General features: G+C 47.3%; 1 protein-coding gene across 2 annotated transcripts in view; it reads left to right on the top strand.

The window, feature by feature from the left end:
- Dph2 (Diphthamide biosynthesis 2) overlaps window positions 1-26,091 on the top strand; it is a 117,917-nt gene that overhangs the window by 89,465 nt on the left and 2,361 nt on the right. The window contains exons 5-6 of one of the 2 annotated variants that reach the window (XM_077644677.1): window positions 14,451-14,649; window positions 15,313-15,775. In XM_077644677.1, coding sequence (XP_077500803.1) covers window positions 14,451-14,649; window positions 15,313-15,316 — 203 coding nt within the window. In that variant the 3' untranslated portion in view covers window positions 15,317-15,775. Of the gene's footprint in view, window positions 1-14,450; window positions 14,650-15,312; window positions 15,776-25,885; window positions 26,063-26,091 lie in introns of those variants that run through there. The other variant, XM_077644676.1, reaches the window with a different exon arrangement.

The following is a 26,091-nucleotide window of genomic DNA, read 5'->3' as shown; positions in this document are numbered from 1 at the left end:
TGTGCTCGTTCTATATCTGTGGGGTTAATATTAGTGTTTAAGTTTTCGCAACAAATCTGGATGACTAATTCTTCAGACTTAGTAGTGGTATCAGGGATTCTATAGAAGATCAGATTACAACGTCGGTACCGGTTTTTAGCATCATCAGTGCGAGCCTCTAACTCTGAAGCAAGGAGAGCTGTTTCAGTTGAGGTCGTTCGCGGGGTTTCTATGTCTTGGCGTAGGGGCATGATGGTCTGAAAGTGGGCCTCTGAGTCAATCATGCACTTGTTAAGGTCGTTTATTGTTTTGTCTGTTGTGTCAGCTGTACTTTCAGGTCCTTTATCTCTTCCAAAAGTAGCACTTGGCCTGCATTTTTGCAATTTGGTCAGGATAGTGTCTAGTTTTGTGCGGCGAGGGTTTGTTTCTAAATTACTTGAAAATCGTGTGCTCACAAGATGCCACTAAGTTTTCAAAACCAATTGGCCAGGCTGTCTTCAGCTGGGTTCCCTGGTTCGCTCGTAACGGCAGTCGCTGAAAGCCCGCTACAAAAGATGAAGAGAAAGGCTGTGAGAGCTGGGGAAGATGTCCCTCGAGAAGAGGTAGTGCGACCTGTAATGGTGCTCTACGTGCACAAGCTAGCCCACAACTTGAAGAAGGTCGTGAGCAGGCATGGTCTGCCGCTTGTTTTTTCAGCCCCAGAACAGCTCGGAAGCCTTTGCTCTCGTATTGAAAGAGACCGAAAAGAAGAAAGAGGGCGTGGCACCAAACATGGGCGATCGTTCATGAAGTGCGCCGAAGGTGTTGTCTACGAAATTCCCCTCTCGTGCGGCCGCTCCTATATAGGGCAAACTGGGCGCTGCGTTAACGAGCGAATCAGGGAACACGAAAGAAACGTTGAGCAAGATAAAGAAGGTCCAAATATGCCCAAGCATAAAAGGTCCTGCCCGTCACGCTCTTGTCAGTCATGTTTTTCCAGTGCGCGAATTCTGTCTAAAAGCAAAGACACAAAAGCCAGAGAATTAATGGAAGCTTTTTTTATTGCAAAGAAAGGAAGCATGTGCATAAGCGACACGTCCATATCTTTGTATAAGGCAGAGAACAATTTTTTCACTCGTTCGCTATCATATCAACTTTGAAGATAGCATTCCTTGCATGTACGATGGTATATATTTGTCCGTGTTGCCTTCAAATAAATTGGTTGTGAGTGGCGCTCTGTCCCGTCTTTCTACCTTGTGTTGTGTCTCTTTTCGCGTCTGTAACCAAGGATGCACTTGGATAGGGTTAGTATAACCGGCGGACAACATGGGAACATTCAGAAGGAATAGCGACAAAACACTGTGGGTTCTGGAGCTGTACCGAGAAGTAATTGCTCGATTTTTTAGCATAGAGTACGTATGTTTGACTGACCTTCATGGCGAAGGGGAAGCGCTGTTAGCAAACTGCGCCGTTGCACAGTCTCTGAGCCCACCCAAAAGAATCTATCATCTCTTGAAAGAATCTATTCTCTCTTTCCTCTTATTCAATATTGCCATGATATGGTTGGTTCGTCGACTGCAGGGATTACCGAATATAGGATTTACTGTGTATGCAGACAGTATTACTATTTGGACTACTAAAGGACTACAGAAGGGAGGACCCCTAGAGGAAGCGGCATTGGTCTTGGAACCATTCACCGCCAGTGGTGGCCTTCGCTGCGCTGCGGATATCGGAAGTAATCAGGGTACATGGTCCAAATTACAAAAACATTTGATCGATAAACCTCTTTGTAGACAGCCAAGCAATGCGGGCGGGTGGTCTCGTGTGTTTCGAATTCTAAGGATGGGGATTCAAAGCAGTCTCCCGGCTGGACATACCTTGAAGACACTCAAAACAACAACACACCAGATTACGTGCATTATCTGTCGCATAACATGCCACAAGAAAGGCATGCAAGAGGAAGACACTCTCTGGCTTGTATAGGCATTGGTCATCTGCAGAATGTCGGCTCACAAAAGAACTTAAGCAGCTCTTTGCCTTCCTCCCAACACCTTGACTATTGGAATCTACAACACCTGTGATGAGATCTACAACACGGTCAACGAGAGCTCCAACTAAACACTTCCCTTCTAGCAAACATAAAAGGACAGATCACGGCAGATCTGCTCCCCAATCATATGCATCCAAAAGTCCACAAAGGCAGAAGGGCGGCTAGGGCCACACATCTACGCCGGTTCCTAAAGTCAGATGATGAAGTAGCTAGTCTATGTAGATGTGGTGGCATATCCTGAACTCAGCATCTTTGTCGCACTCAACCACAACTACTGACGATCACTGGGTATCCTGCCACGATGGAAGCCTCTGCCATTGCCCTCAATGTGGTGGATAAACCAACCCATATAATAACTGATTCGAAGCGTTGTACTAAAGGATGAGTTTAAAAAACGATGGCGGTCTTCTTATCATGGGGACTTTCACCCACTCCCATAGCATTACGTGGACCCCGTAGGGCTTGAAGGCCGCCACTCTTAGCAGCTGCCTGACAGTGTGTCAGCACTTTCTGCAGCGGTGCGTGCAAAAGACGGCGCTCGTTCATTTCGCCACGGTCAGCAAGCATGCTCGTTTGCTCAAAATGCCGTTGAGAGCGCTGCAATATGGCAGCGCACGAGTGCAGTCGCATCGTATTTTTTCATATTTCGCGGGCTTTCTTTAGATGCCGGAAAAAAGGACCCCGTAGGAGATACGATGCTACAATAAATTAGATCAGTTGTTTCAAACCTGCTCTACAACCTAATGTAGTGCTCGTGGCACTGAAATGAATATTTGAAAATTTGCATAATTCATCTTAATTAATTACCTAATTAAACAGACTATAAAAATATTCTGAGGAGCGGCGCATGATGGCAAACAATGTATCGTTGGTTTCAGCGAACTAGGGTTTACAGCATTTTTTAAATCCTTGATTCAAGTTATGTGAAACCCTGCATGTAGCCTTCATTGGTTACGAGAAAGCATTTGACTCGGTGGAAACCTCGGCAGGCATTGGGGAATCGGGGTGTAGTAGAGCCTTATGTAAAAATACTGGAAGATATCTATAGCGACTGCACAGCTACTATAGTCATCCATAAAGTTAGCAATAAAATTCTACTAAGGAAGAGTGTCGGGCAGGGAGACACGATCTCGTCAAAGCTGTTCATTGTCTGTTTGCAGGAGCTATTCAGAAGCCTTGATTGGGAACAGTTGGGAACAAAAGTTGATGGAGAATACCTGAATAACCTGCGATTTGCTGTTGACATTGCCGTGCTAAGTCACTCAGGAGATGAATTGCAAAGCGTAATCAATGAGTTAGACGGGCAGAGCAGAATGATTGGTCTGAAATTTAATATGCAGAATACCAAAGCAATCTTCAGCGGTTTACAATTGGTAGCGAGGTGCTGGAAGTGGCAAGGAAATTTGTCTACTTAGGGCAGCTAGTGACCGTAGATTCGAATCATGCGAGCGAAATAATTATAAGAATAAGAATTGGGTGAGTGCATTTGGCAGGTTCTTTCAAAACAACTTCCTGCGCTGGTTCAGGCAAAATAATGCAATGGCCCTAGTAGATAACTTCGTTACTTACAGCTGGAACCACTGTTCGTCCTTGCCCTACTGCCTTGGCCAGCTGTGCAAGACCCAAGTCTTCACTTGTTGGAGCATTTTATCTTTGCTGGTTTGATGTGCGATTTTTTGCATGGAAAGAGAGAAATGATTCAATGCCTGCGCATGCAGGACGTATTCTATCAGCTCCTTTTCATCGTCCTTCTCACTGTTCAACTAAGGCAAATGGCTTAATGCATCGGCATTTGCATTTAGCTCTCCCTTCCAGTATTCAAAGTCGTACTCACATGCTCCTAAAAACATCACTCAGTGCTGAATTCTGAACACCTCGCCTCCGGACAAGGCCACAAAAATGTCATCAATTTTTGGGAGAGGGTATAGCTCAAGTTGTGTCACTTGATTGACGGTGAGTTTAACATCTCCGCACAGCCAGATGTCCCCGTTCTTCTTTGCCACAGGCACTACTGGTGTTGCCTATTCTGCTACATTGACCGGTGAGAGCTGTTCACCTTCAACAAGCGAGTTGATCTCAGCGGATACTTGCGCCTGCATCGTGTAAAGCACTGTCCGAGCTTTACTGAATCGAAGTTGAGCGCCTTCTTTCAGGTATAGCTTCACAGGTGGTTCTTTGCAGCACGCCAGCTTCTTTTCAAAAAGGTCTGAAAAGTCATCTAGAACTTTCTGTAACTAGGTGTCGGCGTGAACTGTGTTTATGCATGCAGACTTCCTGTCCTCCAAATGGGGCACACCAGCTTTGTGAAACGTGTCTTTCGTGCTTTGCCCGCAAAGAAGAGGCCCTTGGCAATCCACAACCAGTGAACTGCTCACCACTGCTGGCCCCAGGAAACATGAAAGGCGAAGAGAGGTTTTCTGTAATACCGGGCTCCGTTTGCGATGCTTTTTGAAGATGCTCTTGGGAATCGCGCTGACCGGGGACCCCGTATCGACAATCATGCGCAGCTTGCAGCCCTCTCATGTCTCCAAGCACTCAATCGGTTGCACCGGGTCTTTGTTTGCCGAGCTGTGTGCAGTGAGCACGTACAGAATTTCTTCTTTGCTTTCGGATTCGATTACCTTGACAGTATTCGTTCCCAATAAGCGAGAATGGCCCATCTTGCAGGCCCTGGCCAGGTTCCCACTTTTGCCACATTGGTGGTAGACAGTGTTGCATTGTCAGTACGCAGGCATTCCATGGGCCCCCTTGCATCGTTCGCACAGAAGACTAGGTGTTCGTGGATCGTGGCTCTTCTGCCAGGACCGCCCTAGCTGCTGCTGATCCATGGCGTTGACACCATTGCTTCTTCATTTGCTTTCTCCAAAGCCAGGGCAAATTCTTCGGCTTCTGCTTGGGTCAGCTTTTTATGCGCCAGTAAGCATCGGCGAGTGTCTTCACCCTGAATTCCGCAAACAATGTGGTCCTGCAGCATACGGTCCAGTGTTGTGCCAAAGTTGCAGCTTTCGGTGAGGCGTCGGAGGTTGGCGACAAAGTCTCGGACACTTTCTCCCTCTAGCTGCTTGTGCATGAAAAACAAATAGGTTGCCGCAATTTCGTTGGTCTCCGGGTTGTAGTGCTGCTCTAAACATTTCAGGACATCCTCATACGTCAAGGAGTTGACAGAAAGTGAGATGGCTGGCACCCTTGCAAGACGCGGACAACGCTGTTGCTCAACCACACAACTAATAGAGCACAGTGCTTTTCCACATCCATAATCTTGTTGCCTTCAAAATGGGCTTAAAGCACTCGTCGTCTCGTCGAAAACAGGAGGCCAAGATGCCATCCTTCTTGTCTTTAGATGTGATCTGCATGCGCCTGGAATCCCATCCTTGTCGCCAGTTTGACGTCACGCTGCAGCATCTGAAGCAGACAGTCATTCGAGGCAGCATAAAGCAGCAAAGCCATTTATTGATAACTGGCTAGCACTTTGCCACATTGGTGGTAGACAGTGTTGCATTGTCAGTACGCAGGCATTCCATGGGCCCCCTTGCATCGTTCGCACAGAAGACTAGGTGTTCGTGGATCGTGGCTCTTCTGCCAGGACCGCCCTAGCTGCTGCTGATCCATGGCGTTGACACCATTGTGGAAACGGCGGCCATGGAGTGAAGGAGGGGGCGAAACGCGTGCGCTGTTCAGAGCTGTGATTGCCCGTGCCAAGCCGGACGCAGCCATGGCACGATGATTTGGCGAGACGTGATTGCAATACAACACCAGTGTTTTACAGCTAACAGATGTCAACGAACCCAGTCAGTAATTTGTTGCCAGATCACGATGGCCGCTTTTAAAAACAGGAGTGACATTTGCCATTTTCCAGCCACCAGGTAATTTTTTTAGCTTTGAATGTATAATTAGACCAAAATAGGTGCAGTACTGTGGAAACAGTGGTTCAGTATCCCATCTGGACAGAATGAGGATTAAGGTTGGACAAGAGCGCCTTTAATCCACCCTCATTTAAAACAATGCCTTGCATTTGGGGTAACATTTCGTATAGTCCAGGTACTGGTGCACGAGCTGTGGAAACAGACTGAACACATATATGTTGAAGCAATCATCTTCTGTGGTATATCACTTTTGTGCCAGAGAGGTGGAACGCCAATGCTGTTATGTTCTTTGTTTGTTTTCACACATCGCCATAATTCCTTTGGGTTGCATGCACTGTTTGGAATTCTCACACAAGAACTAACGTTAATGCACTAGAAAGAATTCAGCGCAAAGCTGTTTAGTTTATGTAGTAAAGTCAGCGCGAACCGCGCAGCATCTCGAACAATGGTCGGCAGTGAACAACAACGTTTATTGCCCAGAACCGCGATTATATACCCTCTCGTACTGAGAGGGTTACAGAAGAGGGAGAGAAGCATGAACGATAGGAACTCAGGCCAATAGGGGGGCGTGCGGCTGCCTGGTCGCTGGTCAGCACAAACCAAACAATTTCAACATTTCTCCTCCCTTAAAAGTGAAACCGCTGTACCGGTTTTCTTATTCTGGTCGATCGTCTGAGCGTGGGCTGCAGGGGGTCAGTCAATCCCGCCGGAACCACTGGACGCTCCGTGATTGCTGGAGATGGTACTTCACTCTGGTCGGCTGCTAGCGGCTGAGGGCTTTGTTCTTGTTCCGACCCAGTGGTACTGGGCGTATGCACAGGTGACAGATCCGCACTGGTCACCTGGTCAGGACCGCCTTCTAACTGCGCTCTTGCAGTGGCCTCTACAGACGCAGTCCCTGGCGTAAACTCTTGACGACGGCGGACTTGGTCGACGTGGCGCTGCACTGCTCCGGTTGGCGTGTTCACTGTTACCATTCTCGCCCCCGAAGTGGTCTGTACCCTCCCAGGCACCCATCTTTTGCCGGTGCCGTAATTTCGCACGTATACGCTGCTGCCTGGCGAGATGGTCCAGTCGTGAGCGTCCGACGACGAGTCCACAGCTCTGGGTGGGAGACAGGTGTCTAGTCGGGAACGCAGCTGATAGCCGAGAAGCATCTCGGAAGGTGACCTTCCTTCTCTTTGGGCGGTCCGCCTGTAATTGAATAACAACCGCATGAGGTTATCTTCCAGCTGTCCGTCTCCCATTTTCCGCAACCCGTCCTTCACGGTCCGAACCGCTCTTTCTGCTGCTCCGTTAGATTGGGGATGGAAAGGCGCAGTGCGCAGGTGCACGATATTGTTTTTCGATATGAAAGTGGCGAATTCTTGACTTGTGAATTGTGTGCCATTATCGGACACGATTGTGCGTGGCACGCCAAACCGGCAAAACATGCTCCTTAAGCATCGGATTGTACTAGCTGTATTTGCGTGCTGCAAGGGTACTGCTTCAATCCACTTCGTGTGGGCATCAACCACTATTAGTATCATCTTGCCTGCTAACGGGCCTGCAAAATCGATGTGTATACGAGACCACCGGACCGCTGTCTTTGGCCAACTCACTGGTGGGGCTGCCGTAGGCATTGGCAGGCTTTGCACGCAGTTGCGGCACTGCGCAGACAAGTTTTGAATGTCCCTGTCCAGGCCTGGCCACCAAAATAATGACCGCGCGACTGATTTCATTGACGAGGAGCCCTGATGCGTTTCATGTAGCAGCTGCAGCATCCGTTCCCGCGCTTTCCGCGGTATCACCACTCTGTTGCCCCAGTAGATCAGACGGTGAGCCAACGATAGCTCCAGCTTACGATCAAAAAACGGCAACAAGTCTGGCGCCATTCCTTTAGTGGTTTGAGGCCATCCATGCAAAATGAAGTGCGTGACACTGGCTAACATCGGGTCCTTGGCCGTCAGCTCCTGCAATTCGTGCGTCGTCACTATACCTTCTTCCAGGGATTCCAATGAAAGGACATATTCCGGCGGTTCACCATCGGTCCCCGGTTCCATAGTCGGCGCTGGTAGCCTGCTGAGGGCATCTGCTGTCAGCAGCTGTTTCCCTGGCACGTACTGTAGCTTGTACTGGTAGCCACCCAAGAATAGCGCCCACCGTTGAATTCGCGCGGCAGCCATCGGTGGCGTCTGGCGGTCAGGTCTGAGCAGTCCCAGCAGTGGTTGATGGTCGGTCACCAGGGTAAACTGCCGACCTAGAAGATAGTCACGAAAGCGAGAAACGCCAAAGATGAGGGCTAGTGCTTCTCGCTCCAGCTGCGAGTAGTTTTGTTCTGCTTTTGTAAGTGTTCTGGAACGGAACCCAATTGGCCTGTGCTCATTTCCTATCGAATGAAACAGCACTGCGCCCACACCATACGGAGATGCGTCACACTCTAGTTTCAGCTCCTTGTTAGGATCAAAATGCACGAGAATTTGTGCATTTTTGAGGCTTTGTTTAGCTCGCTCGAACGCCAACTGCTGCGGCTGTAGCCACTCCCAACGGCTTCCTTTTTCCATGAGCCGATATAACGGGCTGAGCACAGTCGACATATTCGGCAGAAACCGTGCGTAGTACGTGAGCATACCAAGGAACGAACGTAGCTCGCTCACGTTACTCGGGCGCGGGGCTTGCATGATGGCGTCTACGTTCTTTTCCATAGGGTGTAGGCCTTGCCGATCGATACGATGCCCGAGGTAAGTCACTGAAGGCTGCCGGAACTTGCATTTGTCGGCCCTAAGCTTGACACCATGCTCTCGGAATCGTTCCAACACTTTCTTGAGCCGCGCTTCCTTGTCCCCTTTGCCTTCTGACACTAACACGTCGTCAAGGTAAGCTTGGACGCCTGGTAGCCCGCCGAGTACAGCGTCCATCTTCCTTTGAAATATAGCTGGGGCAGAAGCTATACCAAACGGGAGTCTGTTGTAACGAAAAAGTCCGCGATGTGTGTTAATGATACAAAGTCCGCGTGACGCTTCGTCAAGGGGCACTTGGTTGTACGCGTCCTTCAAATCCAAGGTGCTAAAGTATTCACCTCCATTTAAGTTTGCGAACATGTCCTCGATCACTGGAAGAGGGTAATGCTCGATATCACAGGCAGGGTTAAGCGTGACTTTGAAGTCTCCGCATATTCTTACGGTGCCATCTTTCTTCAAGACAACTACGATGGGCGTAGCCCATTCTGAATGTTGCACAGGAGATAAGACACCAAGGGACAATAACCGATCAATTTCACGAGAGACCTTATCACGGAAAGCGTAAGGAAGTGATCTGGCCTTACAGAATTTCGGTGTCGCCGTTTCCTTTAGTTTTAGGCTGGCTGGCGGTCCCTTGATGAGCCCCTGGTCTATCGAAAAAACATCCTTATACTCAGCGAGCAGTCTGTTCACCATGTGGTCACTCGGCGTGTTTCCTGTTGTCGAATCCGGCGCAGTGAGTTCTTCCATCGTAACACCCGTCTTGCCAAGTGCCGCAATCAGATCGCGGCCGCATAGACTCGGTCCTGAACAGTCAAGCACCACGAGTGGACAGGTTACAGACACGTTCTTGAATTGCACCGGAAGTTCAAGTTCGCCAAGCACCGGCAGTTGTCCCGCGTAACATGACAACTTCACATGCGGCGATTTCAAGCGTGGCCACTGCGCTCTGTGTCGGTCGTAAACGTTCCGTGATATGACGCACACCGGGGATCCTGTGTCCACTTCCATGTCTAGATCTATTTCCCCCCACCGAAATGTGCGGCGTAACGGTGGTTCCAGGCCGTTTTTCCTACCAGAAATTAGCGTTCAGATGTGTGCCTCATCCTTGTTCTCGTTTCTAGACGCGGTTTCAACTGTCAGTGTCTTGACACTCGCGGTTCGCCTAGCAGCATTTTCATCTGTTCTCGCCCTGTAGCATTTCTTCGCCAAATGACCACGTTGCCTGCAGCGGAAACACCGTGCGTTAGCCCAGCGGCAGGCGTTATCATCGTGCTTCGTGCTTCCACATCGTCCGCACTCTTGCGCTGCCCCGCTGGTATCTCGCGACGAAGAGCGATGACTGGCTTGCATTCTTAGCACCGTTGGTGGTGCTCCACTGATATCGTTTGCATCGTTCCCGGCTGTTTCTGCTGCTATTGCCAGCGCTTCGGCCTCCTCCAGCGTCAAGTCTTTCTTCGCCAGTAACTGCTTGCGTAGGTTAGTTGAGCGTACACCGCAAACAATTCTATCCCGCAGCATTCGGTCTAGCGCACTCCCAAAGTTGCAGCCGTCTGCTATGCGCCGTATTTCGACCAGAAATGCGCGCACTGCCTCACCCTCTTGCTGGCAACGGGTGAAAAATTTATAGCTCTCCGCTATCTCGTGACGCTTCGGGTCGTAGTAGCTGTTTAAAGCTGCGACTGCTTCATCATAGGTGAGGGAATTCGGTGTCCGGGGTGCAATCCGTCCCGCTAACACTTGCACCGTCTGCGTGCTGAGTGCTGCCACAAGCAAGGCTCGCTGCTGCTTTGAGTCAGTAATAGCATTGGCTTCAAAATATGCTTCTGCCCTTATAAGGTACGCTTTCCACTTATCTGACGTGTCGTCGAAGGTCGGGAGCTGCAGGCTGGTCATAGTTCTCGTCGGTGCTTCAAGTTGCGACAGGCTGTCGGCTTCAACTTTTACCGCATGGGTAGTTTCCGCACTCGTCGCCACTGTAGTAAAGTCAGCGCGAACCGCGCAGCATCTCGAACAATGGTCGGCAGTGAACAACAACGTTTATTGCCCAGAACCGCGATTATATACCCTCTCGTACTGAGAGGGTTACAGAAGAGGGAGAGAAGCATGAACGATAGGAACTCAGGCCAATAGGGGGGCGTGCGGCTGCCTGGTCGCTGGTCAGCACAAACCAAACAATTACAACAGTTTATATTTTCTAAATATCGTACCACTGACTTTGTAACTACTCTAATGCTTCAACTTAATATGCAGTCTCTTGAAGCTCGGTGCAGAATACAAAGATTAAAATTTTATCTGCTAAAAAATAAATTATCAATGGCTCCTGATTTGTATCTTAAACCGATAGCGTCCAGGTCAAAAAGAAACTGGCACGCTGAGCCACTAACAACTTGGGTTGCCAGAACAAACATCTCCTTGAAATTTTCTTTTTACTCCGCACCATAACTGAGTGGAAACAGCTACAATCATCATCACCCAATTGAAATTGATGTCTTTGCCATTTTTTTCATATCTTGCTTTGTACTTTTTCTTGTTGTTTACAGTGCTCTTCACTGGGCCTGCGGTATGCTCTAAATAGATAAATGAATAGAGCGACTGTAGCAGGGGCAGCAGAAAGTTAGGTGGGCCGGTGAGATTAACCAGTTGATGAGGATAGGCTGTCCACAGCTGGCACAGGACAGGGTTAATTGGAGAGACGTGGGAGAGGGCTTTGCCCTACAGTGGCAAAGTCAGGCTGATGATCATGATTCTGTTACCAATTCCAGTGCCTTGCTACCAACTGTAAACTGTTGTTCCCTTGCAAGACTGTTGAACGTTACTTTAGTATTCTGCGTATTAATTTTTAGACCCACCATTATCTGTCTGTCTAAGTCATTGATTATGCTTTGCAATTCATCGCCTGAATGGCTTAGCAAGGCAATAGCATCAGCGAATCACACATTACTAAGGCATTCTCCATTAACTCTTAACCCCAACTGTTCCCATTCCAGGCCTCTGAATACCTCTTATTGGCGAGATTGTGTCTCCCGGCCTGGAACCCTTATTTATTGGAATTTTAGTGCTTTCTTTATGAAGGACTATGGTGGCTATGGACATGTTATATACATTTTTTAGTATTTTCACATAAGACTCTTCTACACCCTGATTCCGCAGTGCCTGCATGACCGCTGAGGTTTCTACTGAGTCAATGCTTTCTCGTAATCTATGAAGGGTATGTATAGAGGTTGGTTATATTCTGCACATTTCTCTATCACCTGATCGAGTGTGAATATGGACTGTTGTCAAGTATCTTTTAAGAATAAGAATCTAATTTTTCAAGTCTGTGACGTCCCCTTTCTTATGGATTAGGATGATAGCATTCTTTCAAGCTTCTGGACACGCTCGAAGTCATAGGGTATTGCGTAAACACGGTGGCCAGTTTTTCTAACACAGTCTCCTCCCCATCCTTCAATAGATCTGCTGTTACCTGATCCTCATCAGCTACTTTCCTCCTTTGCACTCCTCCTAAAGCTTTCTTCCTCTTTCGTTACTGGCAAGATGTCTTTAGTGTTCTGTGTTACTGCCTCTCTCTTTTACATCCTGATTACTTCGGCTACTGTATAGATTTGTGTAGAACTTTTCGGCTACTTTAACTATCTTATCCACATTCTAATGACATTGCCCTCTATGTCTCTTAACTCTTACATCTGATTTTTTTTTGACAATGCCTAGTTTTCTTTTTGTCTTAAACTATGTCTGTTCTATAGGGCATGCTCAATTCTCTCCATAGTAAACTTCGTGTCGGTTACTTAGCGTTTACCAGTGTGGAAGTACGGAGGCTCATAGTAACGCTTGCCACACCAATCATCGAAACCCTTTTGTTTCATGTTCAAAAGAAGTAATCTATTCTTTGCCCTTCACAGCTTTTATGTTGGCCATATGGTTAGGTACTTGAATGGAGAGGATGTAGAGGAGATTGTGCTAGGAAAACTAACCACCCTGTGTACACAATCCCTTATGACTTCGAGTGTGCCAGATGCTTATAAGAACGCTTACATTATATTAATTCATAAGAAAGGAGACGCCAAGGACTTGAAAAATTACTGACAAATCAGCTTACTGTCCATTGCCTACAAGGTCTTTCCTAAGGTAATCGCTAATAGAGTCGGGGCAACCTGACACGTTAATCAACCAAATAATAAGGCAGCTTTCGTAAAGGATATTCCACAATAGATCATATTCACACTATCAATCAGGTGATAGAGAAATGCGCAGAATATAACCGACCGCTATATATAGCCTTTATTGACTACGAGAAAGCATTTGACTCAGTGGAAACCTCGGCAGTCATGCAGGCATTGCGGAATCAAGGGTGTAGAAGAGCCTTATGTAAAAATACTGCAAGATGTCTAGAGCAACTGCACAGCTACCACATTCCCTTATAAAGTCAGCAATAAAATTCCAATAACGAAGGGCGTCAGGCAAGGAGACACGATCTTATCAATGCTATTCACCGCCTGTTTACAGGAGGTATTCCTAGGCCTGGATTGGGAACAGTTGGGGATAAGAGTTAATGGAGAATACCTAAATAATCTGAGATTCGCTGATGACATTGCCTTGCTAAGTCACTTAGGAGATGGCCTGCAAAGCGTGATCAATGAGTTAGACAGGCAAATCAGAAAGGTGGGTCTAAAAATTAACATGCGGAAAACCAAAGTACAGTCACCGACCGATTTTTCGGACTCGAAGGGGCCCAGAAAATGGTCCGAATAATCGAACAGTCCGAAAAATCCATGAAGTACAAAAAAAACACTTTATTGAGATGAAAGCGGCTTAAAAATGTCACTGATTTTACCTCGCGACAAATTTCTCTTGCTGGCAACGATTTGTGCTGAAGTTGTGCTTTCACTGTACACGCTAGACAGCAAGGTCACCGCATTTAGTTAGGATACTTCCCACGCTTCTTTGACGGACCCGGCAGGGTCATGTTGTCCACAACCCGAGTGTGCACTACACCGCTCGTCAAACACACGCAAAGATAAGGCACTTTTCGTTCAAAGCGGCGGAACCGCCGGGCGCAATCACAAAACGGCGAATGGATGTAACTTCGTGAAGACTGAGCGCCACTCGGTCGACGCGGTCAGAGGAACCCAAGTGATGAAACGACGAATGGCAAACGTATGAGACCTGCCGCGGTTGCTCAGTGGTTAGGGCGCTCGGCTACTGATCCTGAGTACCCAGGTTGGCTCCCGACCGCGGTGGTCACGTTTCGATGGAGGCGAAACGCTAAGGCGCCCGTGTGCTGTGCGATGTAAAGATCCCCAGGTGGTCGAAATTATTCCGGAGCCCTCCATTACGGCACCTCTTCCTTCCTTCTCTCAGTCTCTCCTTTATTTCTTTATTCCTTCAGGCCGAGATGGGAGATAGCTCCTGCAAAATTTCCTTCCCCCAACCACCAATTTTCAACGTATGGGACAAGCAATAACTGCCCGCGACAATGTCGGCGACAAAAACAAGGAGGATATATAAAACTTGCTGGAGTGGAGAGGGCGCGCTCCGACCGAAGCCTTCGTCCGCCATCTTACCAGAGGCAGAAAGCGCGCTCGGCGCCAGCGGCACCGGCTCGCGCTGCTGTTTTCGTGAGTTGGTCTGCAGTGCAAGTTGATGTGAGGGGCATGTAAACACCATCGATTTGATTATGGTTGCCTCTTGCGTTGCCTACGGATGTGCGAACAGGCTGAAGAAGGGTTGTGGCCTCGCGTTTCACCTGTAAGTATACGAGAACACGTTCATTGAGCCACTACGCTCGCGTTGCCGATGGATGTCAACTGATAAGTTGTGTGTGTGTGCAATGACTAATAGTCCTGGAATTGCCGACAGGTTTCCAAAAGATCCGGAGCTGCGGAGCCTGTGGGAGCGGGCTGTTCGCCGTGAAAGGTGGCATGCGAAAGATGGAGATCGCCTTTGCTGTGTGCATTTCGCGCCGGAGTGCTTCGACCGCACCGGACAGACAACGCGACTGCGCGCGGGTAGTGTTCCTTCTGTGTTCCCTGCGTTTCCGGAGCATCTACAGAAGCCCGTGAGTATGTTAGAACGTCGCGCGATGTATTTGTGGCGGTCTCGTTTTCGTTGAAAAGAAGTGACCGTGATAAGCCGGATAAAAATCAACACTGTGTGCCCTGCCAGCTGCAAAAGCGAGAAATGCGACTGAGTTTCTCGAGCTCATTAGACCGCGGATGTCGTTTTCAACTAATGTCATTAAATTTACCATTGTCACATCTAATGAAGGGCATTACCTTTGAATGACATTCTATGAAAATTACATCAAATTTTCCGTCTGGCAGGGTCGCCTCAGCTAGGCTGTAACCATGACATTGGATAGAGACCGCTATTGCGCCTAGATTTTGCACAGCTTCAATTTTTTTTTCATTTTCATAGGATAAAAAGTACGAAAACTGCTACTCATAACCGTAAGCTGCAGATGCGGCTTCAGTCTGCAAATCTGTTCAGTAAGCGCGCGTCGGTGGTGACGTGAAGAGATCTAATTAATATGCAAGCTCAGATGCTAAACAAAATAAACAGGCTAATGATTTGAAAAGATGCTTAAGCGAAATTTGAAAATAACATACATCCACCTTTATGAAGCAGTAAGTTTTGGTAGCAAACGAGGCATAACTTTACAACTGCTCTTATTTTTCTCTGACTTGAGACTCATCAGATGTACATATGGCATCTATTTCAGGTGAAAAGGAAGCGTCCAGGCCGCAAGCATGAAGACACCCCAGCCAATAACTGCTCACCGCAGCATGAAAAGTCTGAAGCTGAAGAAGAGCCACCTGTGCCTTCACCCACCAAACAATGGTACAAAGAAAAAGTCAGTGCCTCTGAGGAAGAAATAACTCGGCTGAAAAAAAAAGTTAAAACTTTGCAGCAAACGAAGCGAAGACTCACAAAGAGAAATGAGACGGCGCAAGAAATTATCAAGGAAATCAGAGATCAAAAACTCCTTTCAGAAGAAGGATCACAGGTGTTCACGTCTTCATTTTCAAGTGATATTCAGCAGCTTCTGAACAGAGCGGGCAACAAGCAAAAGGGTGTATACACACCCAACCTCCGCGCATTCGTGCTGACTTTGCATTTTTATTCCCCGGCCGCGTATGACTACGTCAGGTCCAAATTCAATGATGCCCTTCCTTCATAGCGGACACTTAGGCAATGGTATCGCTCAGTCCACGGAGCTCCTGGCTTTACAGATGAAGCATTTTGCTTCCTTCAAAAATTTACACAATCACGGAATGAGCCATTCTACTGCGCTCTGATCGTGGACGACATGGCCATAAGAAAACATGTAGAACTTGTTGGAAACAAAATAGTCGGGTATGTGGACTTTGGAACAGGGCTAGATGACGACAGTCTCCCTGAAGCGAGAAATGTGTGTGTGTACATGATTGTTGGTGTAAATGTCAGAATCAAGATGCCTGTCGCTTACTTTTTGATGACACACTCACTGGTGCCGAGAGGGCGGAGCTGACTAAGCAGTGCATTGACAAGCTTGAGTCAGTGCATGCTAATGTCATCTCTCTTACATTTGATGGTGCCTCCTCTAACTTCACTATGGCGAAATGTTTAGGCGCTGAGCTTCTACCGTGTTCTCACCGGTTTTCTACAAGCTTTGTCAACCCTGCTGACTGCACCAAAAACGTTCAGTTTATCTTAGATGCCTGTCACATGATTAAGCTTGTGCGGAACTCATTGGCAACTGTAAGCCACCTTATTGACATGGAAGGAAATCACGTGAAGTGGGCTTATATACTGGCATTGGAGGCATTGCAACGTGGAGAAGGGTTGCGGCTTGGAAACAAGCTCACAAAGGTGCATGTCCAGTGGGAAAAGCAAAAAATGAAAGTACGATATGCAGTACAAGCGTTGAGTGCTTCAGTTGCTGACGCCTTGGACTTCTGCGAACAAGTGCTCAAGCTGCCACAGTTCAAGGGTGCCACTGCAACAGCTAAGTTCATTAGGCTTTTTGAACGCTTGTTCGACATCATGAACTCTCGAAACCCACTTGCAAGGTCCTATAAGGCACCTCTTCGCAAGCAGAATGAAGCCAACTGGAAGCTATTCTTTTCCGAGGCCCGTGCCTACATACAAGGGCTAAGAGACCCGGCAGGGCGTCCAGTAATAGAAGGGCTGAAGAAAACTGGGTTCGTTGGATTTTTGGTGTGCATGACCAGCACAGAAAAATTGTTCGATGAGCTTGTTCGCAAGGATCAGCTGAAATACTTGCTGACGCACAAGCTTAGCCAAGATCACGCCGAAAACTTCTTCGGGTCCATACGTGCACGAGGTGGTCATAACAACAACCCAACCGCTGCGCAGTTCATGGCTGCATACAAGCGTCTGTTGGTTCAGACAGAAGTGACTTCATCAAGCTCTGGAAACTGCTCCCAAGACATAGTCTCAATGCTAAATCCAACAACTGCAGGAGCTTTGGTAGGTGAAAGCAGCATGCTTACTGATATGCGCAGTTCATCAATCCTGCAGGCCGACGACCACAACTATGCCCATCGTATTGACTGCCCAGGAAGCCTGTCAGCTTTTGTCGGTGCTGTAGTGCCGTACATTGCAGGTTTCGTCGTTCAGAAAGTTCGTTTTTCGGTAACATGTGAACTGTGCATCGCAGCCCTGCACTCGGATGAACTGGCACCTTTAATTAAGCAAAAGAGCCGAGGTGGACTCATTTCACCGTCACAAGACGTCGTTGGCCTGTGTGAAGCAGTTGAAAAGGGGCTGCGACGGCTACAGGCAGAATATGATGCTATTAAAATGGTGACGGTAAGATCAAAACACCTCATCCTTGAAGTCCTGGGCACCTGCACAGAGAAAAACTGGTTCCAGAAACTGGAGGACCACATCCTTGATCTTGATCCACTTGATAACCATATTTATATTTTGTGCAAAAAAATCGCTGAAGAATATATAAAAGTGAGAATACACCACATGACGAAAGAACGAAACCGCGAACTGATCAAAAACAAAGTGAGACCACTTTTGTCGAGGGTGATTATTTTCAATCACCAGTAGGGTGTTTGTCATGGTGTTCTTGACTGTATGTGAGATTTTCTCCTTAATATCTGCTCATTTGAATTGCCTTCTGCATATCAGTTGGCTGCTGGTTGATGGTAAATAAACGACTACAACTAGAACCGCACATTTGCATTCCTTTCTAAATGGGAGCAGCTGCATCAGCAAAGCAAAAAGCGCGAGTGCAGCTGCATTACGCTTTTCTCCTTAATATTTGTACAGTTACACTGCCTTTTACGTGCCAGTTTTCTGCTAGCTGATGGAAAATAAATGTATACAACTAGAACCGCTCGTGTAAATGCGAGCAACGTCATCCGCAGCGCAGAAAAGCACGAGCGCGGCAGTGCTAAGCTTTTCTGCTTAATATTTGAGCTGGAAAACTGCCTTGTACATGCCAGTTTCCCTCTGGTTGACGAAAAATAGACGTTTAATACTAGAACCGCTCGTTAGCGTTGCTTTGTAAACGCGAAAAAGCGCGGCTGCGCTATGCTTTTCTCCTTAATATTTCCGCAGTTAAATAGCCTTCGTCACGCCAGTTGGCTGCTATAGTTGATGGGAGATAACCGTTTACAACCAGAAGCACTTGTTTTCATTGGTTTCTGAATGCGAGCGCCTTCATGAGCAGTGCGAAAAAGTAGAAGCGCGGACAGGCGCGGCTGCCTTTTGCCTCTGGTAAGATGGCCGCCGGCCGTTCGGCGCGGCTTCACCCTTGCCCATAGGCGCGTATAGGCGGCTTCCACTCCAGTAAGTTTTATATATCCTCCTTGGACAAAAACAAGTTGACGGCGATGACAATCCGGCTGCCACCTCGAAGTGTCAGATTGCAGGGACCTCTATCTACTGACAACAATGAGGTACCGAAAGTATGTCAAGCCAATCAAACTGCAGCATAAATCCACCTCAATGCAAGATGGCACCTTTTGCGTCGGCGAAAAGCTGATAAGATGGCCGATTTTGGCCCGCAGGCGACTGAAATTAGTCCGAAAAATCGAACTTTCGGACTTTTGATGTCCGAAATATCCACGAATATGTATGTGCTTCTATGGGGTGACTGACGGTGCCTCATCGAGGTCCGAAATATCCTACAAGTCCGAATTATTGGAGTCCGAATTACCCGTCGGCTACTGTAATGTTCAACAGTCTAGCAAGGCAGCAGCAGTTCACAATTGGTGGCGAGAGCCTGGAAGTTGTAAAGGTCGACTTAGGGCAGGTAGTGACAGCTGATCCGGATCATGAGAGGGAAATAACTAGAAGAATAAGAATGGGGTGGAGTGTATATGGCAGGTTCTCTCAGATCATGAATGGCAGTTTACCAATATCCCTCAAGAGAAAAGTATACAACAGCTGTATCTTACCAGTACTCACCTACGGGGCAGAAACGTGGAGGCTAACGAAAAGGGTTCAGCTCAAGTTAAGGACAACGCAGCCAGGTATGGAAAGAAAAATTATAGGTTAAAAGACCGGAAGCAGGCAGAGTGGGTGAGGGAACAAATGCGGGTTAATGACATCCTAGTTGAAATCAAGAGGAAGAAATGGGCTTGGGCAGGGCATGTGATGCGAAGGCAAGATAATCGTCCATAGTATTCCAGCACAACGGCACATAGCCAAAGAAAAGAAGACGGAAAGCTGTGTGTGCGTCTCTGATTAAACAGTTGTCAGTCAGCGCTGTGTTCGTCCTTCTTCTTTTCAGTCTTCTTTTCTTTGGCTATGTGCCGTTGCGCTGGAATACTATGAACGTGAATCAAGAATACCAACTAGCCCAAGAACTGACTCTACTCAAGATAATCGTTTGCCCTTAAGAGTAACAGAGTGGATTCCAAGAGAAGGCAAGCATAGCAGAGCAGATTAAAAAGTTTGCGGGCATAGAGTGGGCGCAGCTGGCAAAGGACAGGGTTAATTGGAGCGACAGGGGAGAGGCCTTTGCCCTGCATTGGGCGTAGTCAGGCTGATGATGATGATGATTCCATGAAAGATAGCTTTAGTTATCAGACCCATCGCCTAAGGAGGGCCGGTTATTCCAAGCAGCCGCTCGTCAATAGCAGAATCAATTTTTTCATGTTTTAAGTCACACAAAGCAAACAACAATGAGGCATCATCTGCAACCGTTCAGGAAAAGTAACAGTGGTTCCATACATTCACAGCCTCTCACACAAATTGAAAAATATAGGGAATCGAGTTAATGTTAAAGTTGTCTTTTTGGCCCCTGATGAGCTGGGGAAGATTTGCAAGAAGGTCAATAATGCTTCGTTTGTTGCAATGCTCTGTAAGACACCAAAATCAGTTTTTACCTTGTCAGGAAGGCGCTGTTTACTAAATCCCGCTATTGTATGGTAAACAATATTATGTTGGACAAATAGGATGATGCCTCAAGGAGCATCACAACAATGTATACGAATTGGTGAAATGGCACCTGTGCATTCACTGCAGGGACTATAAAGATTGCATGCCACACTTCGCCCAAACGAGAGCGACAAGCAGACATCACAATCAGGCTACCCGCGAAATTCTATAAGCCACAGAAATGGCGAGGATTGATGACGTTTGTGTTAGTAGTGCTTCGTTGGCATTAATAGCAAGGGAAAATAATGTTTTTCGACTCAAGATAATGACGCCGCTGTTGTCACCTTCTTCAGTTGTTAGCATCAATCTGCATGTACATGTGATTGTCGTCATGTTTTCTTTTGTTGGTTGTGCCCAATATATATATTTTCGCGGGCCAAGCAATAAAACTTAGTAGAAAATCAGCACTCCTCTTTGTGTTCTTCCTACGCCCCCGTCTTTTTTGCGCTGTCTATGCTTGCGAACAAACACGATGGATGAGAAAGAAATGCACAATACAAGCGCTGCCTCGCAACTAAAATTTTATTCGAAAGGAAAAACATATAAAAGCACCTGGAAACAGTGCATGTCAGCAATCATATGAGGCGATCAACACAAGGGACAAAAAAATCAAAACGCAAAAAATTGTGCGGAAAATCCTTTGCCAAGGACCATGGCACATCATGTGTTGGCTGATGCACGTGCTTAGTTTTTTTTCTTGGTGAAAAATTCTTCCATAACTTCTCTTGTATACTGATCGTGGTGCCAGTAAAGTGCTTCGGTTCTCTCAAGTATCGCCTTAAACAAATCCATTTATCTTCGCACTGAGCGCAGTGTTTTGACACATCCGGCGATGCTTTTTCGTGTCCCTTTAGGCGAATATTCAAGCACCGCATGGATTTTCCGTTATATGCCTTTTGGCACGTAAAAGGAATTATGCCTTTTGGCACGTAAAAGGAATCTGATACTTCACCGAATGCACACAATCCACAAATCTTGATCTGTGCCGCACTGAACACGTAAAGGTGCGCATTTTTTTCTTCCATTGCTGAACATCTGCCGCTGTCATCAGACACAGGCGTTGAAGCTTTAGGGGTGCTGAGCAAACCACGTCAACTCTAAAATGGTGACCAACATTCCTCAGGTTGTGCTCTATGTATGCAATGCATGCATGTATGTATGCATGTATGCAATGCATGCATGTGGGCTCCCATTTTTTCACCTGCGTTGGTGGTACGGAGATTCCTGAAGATGACAGTTAGTTTTTTTTTCATGCGTGTGTTATGATTGAGAGTGGAAAACCTGCCACAGTCAGCCGTTGCACCTGCAAGGAAGCGCCTTCTGTCAGGCATGTAGCCAGCAATTTTTTTTTGGTAGGGGCCCGAGGCAGTTGTATAGGGCGAAGCTCAAGGGGGGGGGGGGGGGGGGGGCAGGGCTCATGCCTAACAAGAACACTGCTGAAGTGGTATTCACACAGGGGACATTGGAGTGGATGGATGTGGTTAGGAGGCGAGCGACGTCATTGATCTGCTGAAGTCCACCCTTGCTCTTGTATTCACGATTCACATGGGCAGCAGGGAGCCGCCGAGAGGGACCAGCCAGCAAAGCTGCGGAGGCAGAGGGGCAGGGGTCAAAAAGGAAGGAAAGGGCCAAAACAATACCCCCCCCCCCCCCCCGCGGCGTTGTGTTGGTGTCTGGATACTACTGGAGGTGAAAAAGAAAAAGTACAAAGGAGGAAACAGAATAGATGCACCAAAGGAAGGGAGATAAGAGAGAAAAGAAACTCAGAGCCCCGGGGAACAGCTAAAAAAATAAAGACAGTAGTGGGCTGCACCTCAAGCATATCACTGAAGGCCACACCTCCCAAAGAGATAGATAGTGAACGCACCGGCCGAACGAACAGCCCCCTCCTGGGTCGGCGGCGGCTGCCGGAGCAAAACCGGAAGCTGCATCGCCACAAGCACTCTCAAAGGCGTGCTGTGTAAGCAGCCGCCGTCACTTGAGAGGGATTACATCACCCGTGTGAGTACCCCTTGAGGGGGCGGCCCCTCCCTTGGATATGTGCCTGCCTTCTGCTGTAGAGTGTGCACAAGATTGTTCTAGAGTGGACCTTAGGCAGGAGAGGGCTATGCCATTTTTTACCAGTTTTGACTCAACAAAAGTTCACTATTGTTTTTTGGAGTGTGGTTTCTTGACCCAACATGTGTGGCCCTCTTTGAACATTAGCCTGAGATCCAGAAACTGAATATAATCTTTTTCTGGCATTTTGAATGCGAAATTCAGGCCCATAGAGTTTTCTTTAAACACTTTCAACACATCAACCGCACGCCTAGTGTGTCATCTACATATCTCCAGATCTTAAAAGCAAGACCGTTCAGGATTTCAATGATCGCTACGCCTACTTTCGCTAGAAAAGCATTTCTGTTTCTTGCATAAATAGGGTGTTTGTATCGGTCCTTATGTTGCCCCAATACTCAATAGTATTTTTCTAATGAAAGTAGAAGTGGTGATTGTTGTTGCAAGGGAACAGCAGTTCACAATTGGTAGCGAGGTGTTGCAAGTGTTAAGGGAGTATGTCTGCTTAGGGCAAGTAGTGACCACTGATCCGTATGATGAGAGGGAAATAACTAGAAGGATAAGAATGGGGCGGTGCTCATATGGCAGGTTCTCTCAGATCATCTCAGATCATGAATGGCAGTTTACCAATATTCGTCAGAAGAAAAGTATACAACAGCTGTATCTTACCGGTACGCACCTACGGTGCATAAACATGGAGGCTAACGAAAAGGGTTCAGCTCAAGTTAAGGACAACGCAGCGAGCTATAAAAAGAAAAATGAAAGGTGTAACGTTAAGAGACCCGAAGCAGGCAGAGTGGGTGAGGGAACAAACGTGCGTTGATGGCATCCTAGTCGAAATCAAGAGGAAGAAATGGGCAGGGCATGTACTGCGAAGGCAAGATAACCGGTGGTCCTTATGGGTAACGGAGGGGATTCCAAGAGAAAGTAAGAGTAGCAGGAGGCGGCACAAAGTTAGGTGGGTGGATGAGATAAAGAAGTTTGGGGGGATACGGTGGGCGCAGCTGGCAAGTGACACGGTTAATTAGAGATACATGGGAGAGGCCCTTGCCGTGCATTGGGCTTAGTCAGGCTGATGATGATGAGATGTGATCAGTGAAAACCTGAACGGTCTTGCTTTTAAGATATGGAAATAACTATCTTGCACTAGTAAATAAGCGAGGACATGCTAGGTGTGCGGTTGATGTGTTGAAAGTGTTTAAGGAAAATGCTACGGTGTCTGAATTTCACATTTTAAATGCCAGAAAAAGATGAACCTCAGTTCCTGGATCTGAGGTTCAAGGAGAGCCACACATGTTGGGTCAACAAAACATGCTCCAAAAAACTAATTGCTGTCTTCAGGGGTCTCTGAACCACGAACGCAGGTGAAAAAATGGGAGCCCAAAAGAAAGCAGTGGCCATTTCCTACGTACATTGCGTTTCACACAATCTCGCCACTGCTCGCTGTTTTAGTGTTGACGTGGTTCGCTCAGCACTCCTAAAGCTTCAACGCCCATGTCCAATGACGGGCAGATATCCAGCAATGGAGGAAAAAAAATGCACCCTTTCACGTGTTTCGTGTGGCACAGATCAACATTTATGGATTGTGTGCATTCGGTGGTGCTGTGATCAGGCTGCTTCTAATCCCACCGCTGCAACCAGTTGTTGCGACTCTGGTAGCATGGCCGGACCGGATATGGAACGAGGATGATCGGAGACTGGGTTACGAGGGTGGCAAGGAAAACTTTATATAAATATTTACATTATGTACACAGGAACTGAGAGTGCTTCTGAGTGAAAGAGTATCGATGTGAGGAAGCTCTCGATGAGATGTAGTTCTTGGCCATACTCTGCGCCGAATTTTATAGGGTTTTTCTTCCCTGAAATCCCTAGATGGAGGCTGGGTTTGCTGAGGAAGGTGTGTCCAGGTTCACTGTGGCAGATCACGCACTCTCTCCCCAGGGAACACGCCCCCTTCACGTGTTGAGCTTGAGAGGAGGGTGCCATCTACGTCGGGTTACGAGTCGCGTCTCCATGGTTTGCAGGTGGTCGCACGTGTTTCTCATCAATGCACGGGCAAGGCTAGGCTACGCGACAGGGTGCACGGTGTCCGCTTTCCCTTTAGAGATGAATGCCAATGTCAAAACATGACTGAACTCCGCTGACCCCTGGATCTTCTCGAGATGGTCAGTTATGCTGGCAAAGCTGCCCGGCGGCTTTCAGGGAAGGCCAACTGGTGCCGTTGTCGAGGATAAGCCAGGCTTTACCCCGCATCGCTTCCCGGTACTTATTGGTAGCCTGTGAGAGAGTCTGCCGCAGTTGCGCAGACCTCAGTCTTCCAGCGCCCCTTCAAAGTGGCCAGCAGGTGCGTTAGAGGGAACCCTCTTTTTTTTTTCCAGACAAAGGGCATCCGTTATGTAGCCGTCGGCTTTGTTGACTACTCTAGGTTGTCGCTTGCTCCGGCCCCCGCGGCCATAAGTATGATCATAACAGTGGTTTACCAGATTGCTGTTTATTTTTTATTTTTATTTATTAGTTACCTGCATCGCCCCGCAGGGCATTACAGCAGGGGGGTACAGACTTCATTTATAAGTATAAAGCAATTATTGCAGTGCATGGAAAAATGCTTCGTTAGATGTAATACATACAATGCTCAATGGCACTGTTCCAGTCCCGAACAGTTCTAACAAAAAAAGAATAACGCAAGACGTCACCCCTGCAAGAAAATTCTCTGACCTTCAAGCAGTGGTCCAGTCGCTTTGATATATAATGAGGTGCCTGGATATATTGTTCGTGGTTTATGCCAGTTTTTGAATAATAAATCTCATCGAAAAATTTCAATCTGATGTACCTTCTACGGTATATCCAAAAGGCATTATATGCCAAAAGGCGTGATCGGACAAACCGGGCAGTGTTTGATTATTCGCCTAAAGGAGCACGAAAAAGCATCGTCAGATGTGTGAAAAAACTGTGCTCAGTGCAAAAATAAAAAGGATTGTAAAGCAATATTAGAGAAAAGAGATACTTTACCGGCACCGTGATAAGTGTACAAGAGAGGTTATGGAAGCGTTTTTCACCAAGAAAAAAAACTAAGCACGTGCATCAGCCAACCCTCTATCACATTGTATGATTCGGAGGTACGGTCCTTGGACAACACCTGATGTGCCATGGGCAAAGGACGGCCCGCACAATTTTTTTGAGTGATTTTTTGGTCCCTTCTTTTGATGCACTGTTTCCAGGTACTTTTATATGCATTTTCCTTCTGAATAAAATTTAAGTTGTGAGAAAGCGCTTCTGTTGTGCACCGTTTCCTCTTCCGTCTTCTCTGTTCGCACAGTACATTTGTTTAAAAATAAAAACTGCATCAACATAGTTCTGTCAAAATTCATTGCTCTGAAAACTTGGGTTCATGAAAACACCTCCAAAACAAGAAGATATAAATATGTCCAAGAATATCCTTCTTGGGCATTACTCAAATTAGTGGCCTTGTTGATATGTTAGCACCTTGCAGTTCAGCATGACAAACAAGGCAAACGAAAAAGACAAGGAGAACTGACTACCGAAAAATGGCATTCGTAGTCGGCACTCGTTGTGTCTTGTTTCTTTACCATTACCTAATCTTTCGTTAGGAACTTGGAGGAGTTTGAAGATTCATTTTCAAAGCCAAAAAAACGTGGTTTATGATGTCGCGCCGTCTTTTTTTGTTATGACGTTGTTTAGTTTTCCTCTCCCTTTGAAGACAGTGCTGACACTGCACCACAAGCCGCCATGCTTTGAACGTATTGGCTTCTATGCAAGTGGCACTACCACTCTATATTTACCTTGTGCTGCTTGAAACTTCCCTTTTGTTTGTACAGGCGGGGAACTGCACTGCCGGCTGGGAGAGAGGCCAGTGCAGCCCCACTATGATGTGTCGCTGGTGACTGGCAGACTCCGGAGCATTGGCATTTCCGAGGAACACGCCAGTGAGAGTGGCGTGCTGGTCGTCAAGGAGGGCAGGGTTGCTGTGCCTGGACTCCATGTAGCTGCAGCTGGTAATGCACTTTTCCTCTTCTCGCTGACA

Source organism: Amblyomma americanum, chromosome 11 (assembly GCF_052857255.1).
Source record: "Amblyomma americanum isolate KBUSLIRL-KWMA chromosome 11, ASM5285725v1, whole genome shotgun sequence".
Taxonomy (NCBI): Eukaryota; Metazoa; Arthropoda; class Arachnida; order Ixodida; family Ixodidae; genus Amblyomma; species Amblyomma americanum.
The sequence above is the reverse complement of the archived record's forward strand: the minus strand, read 5'-3'. Positions and strand labels throughout refer to the sequence as shown.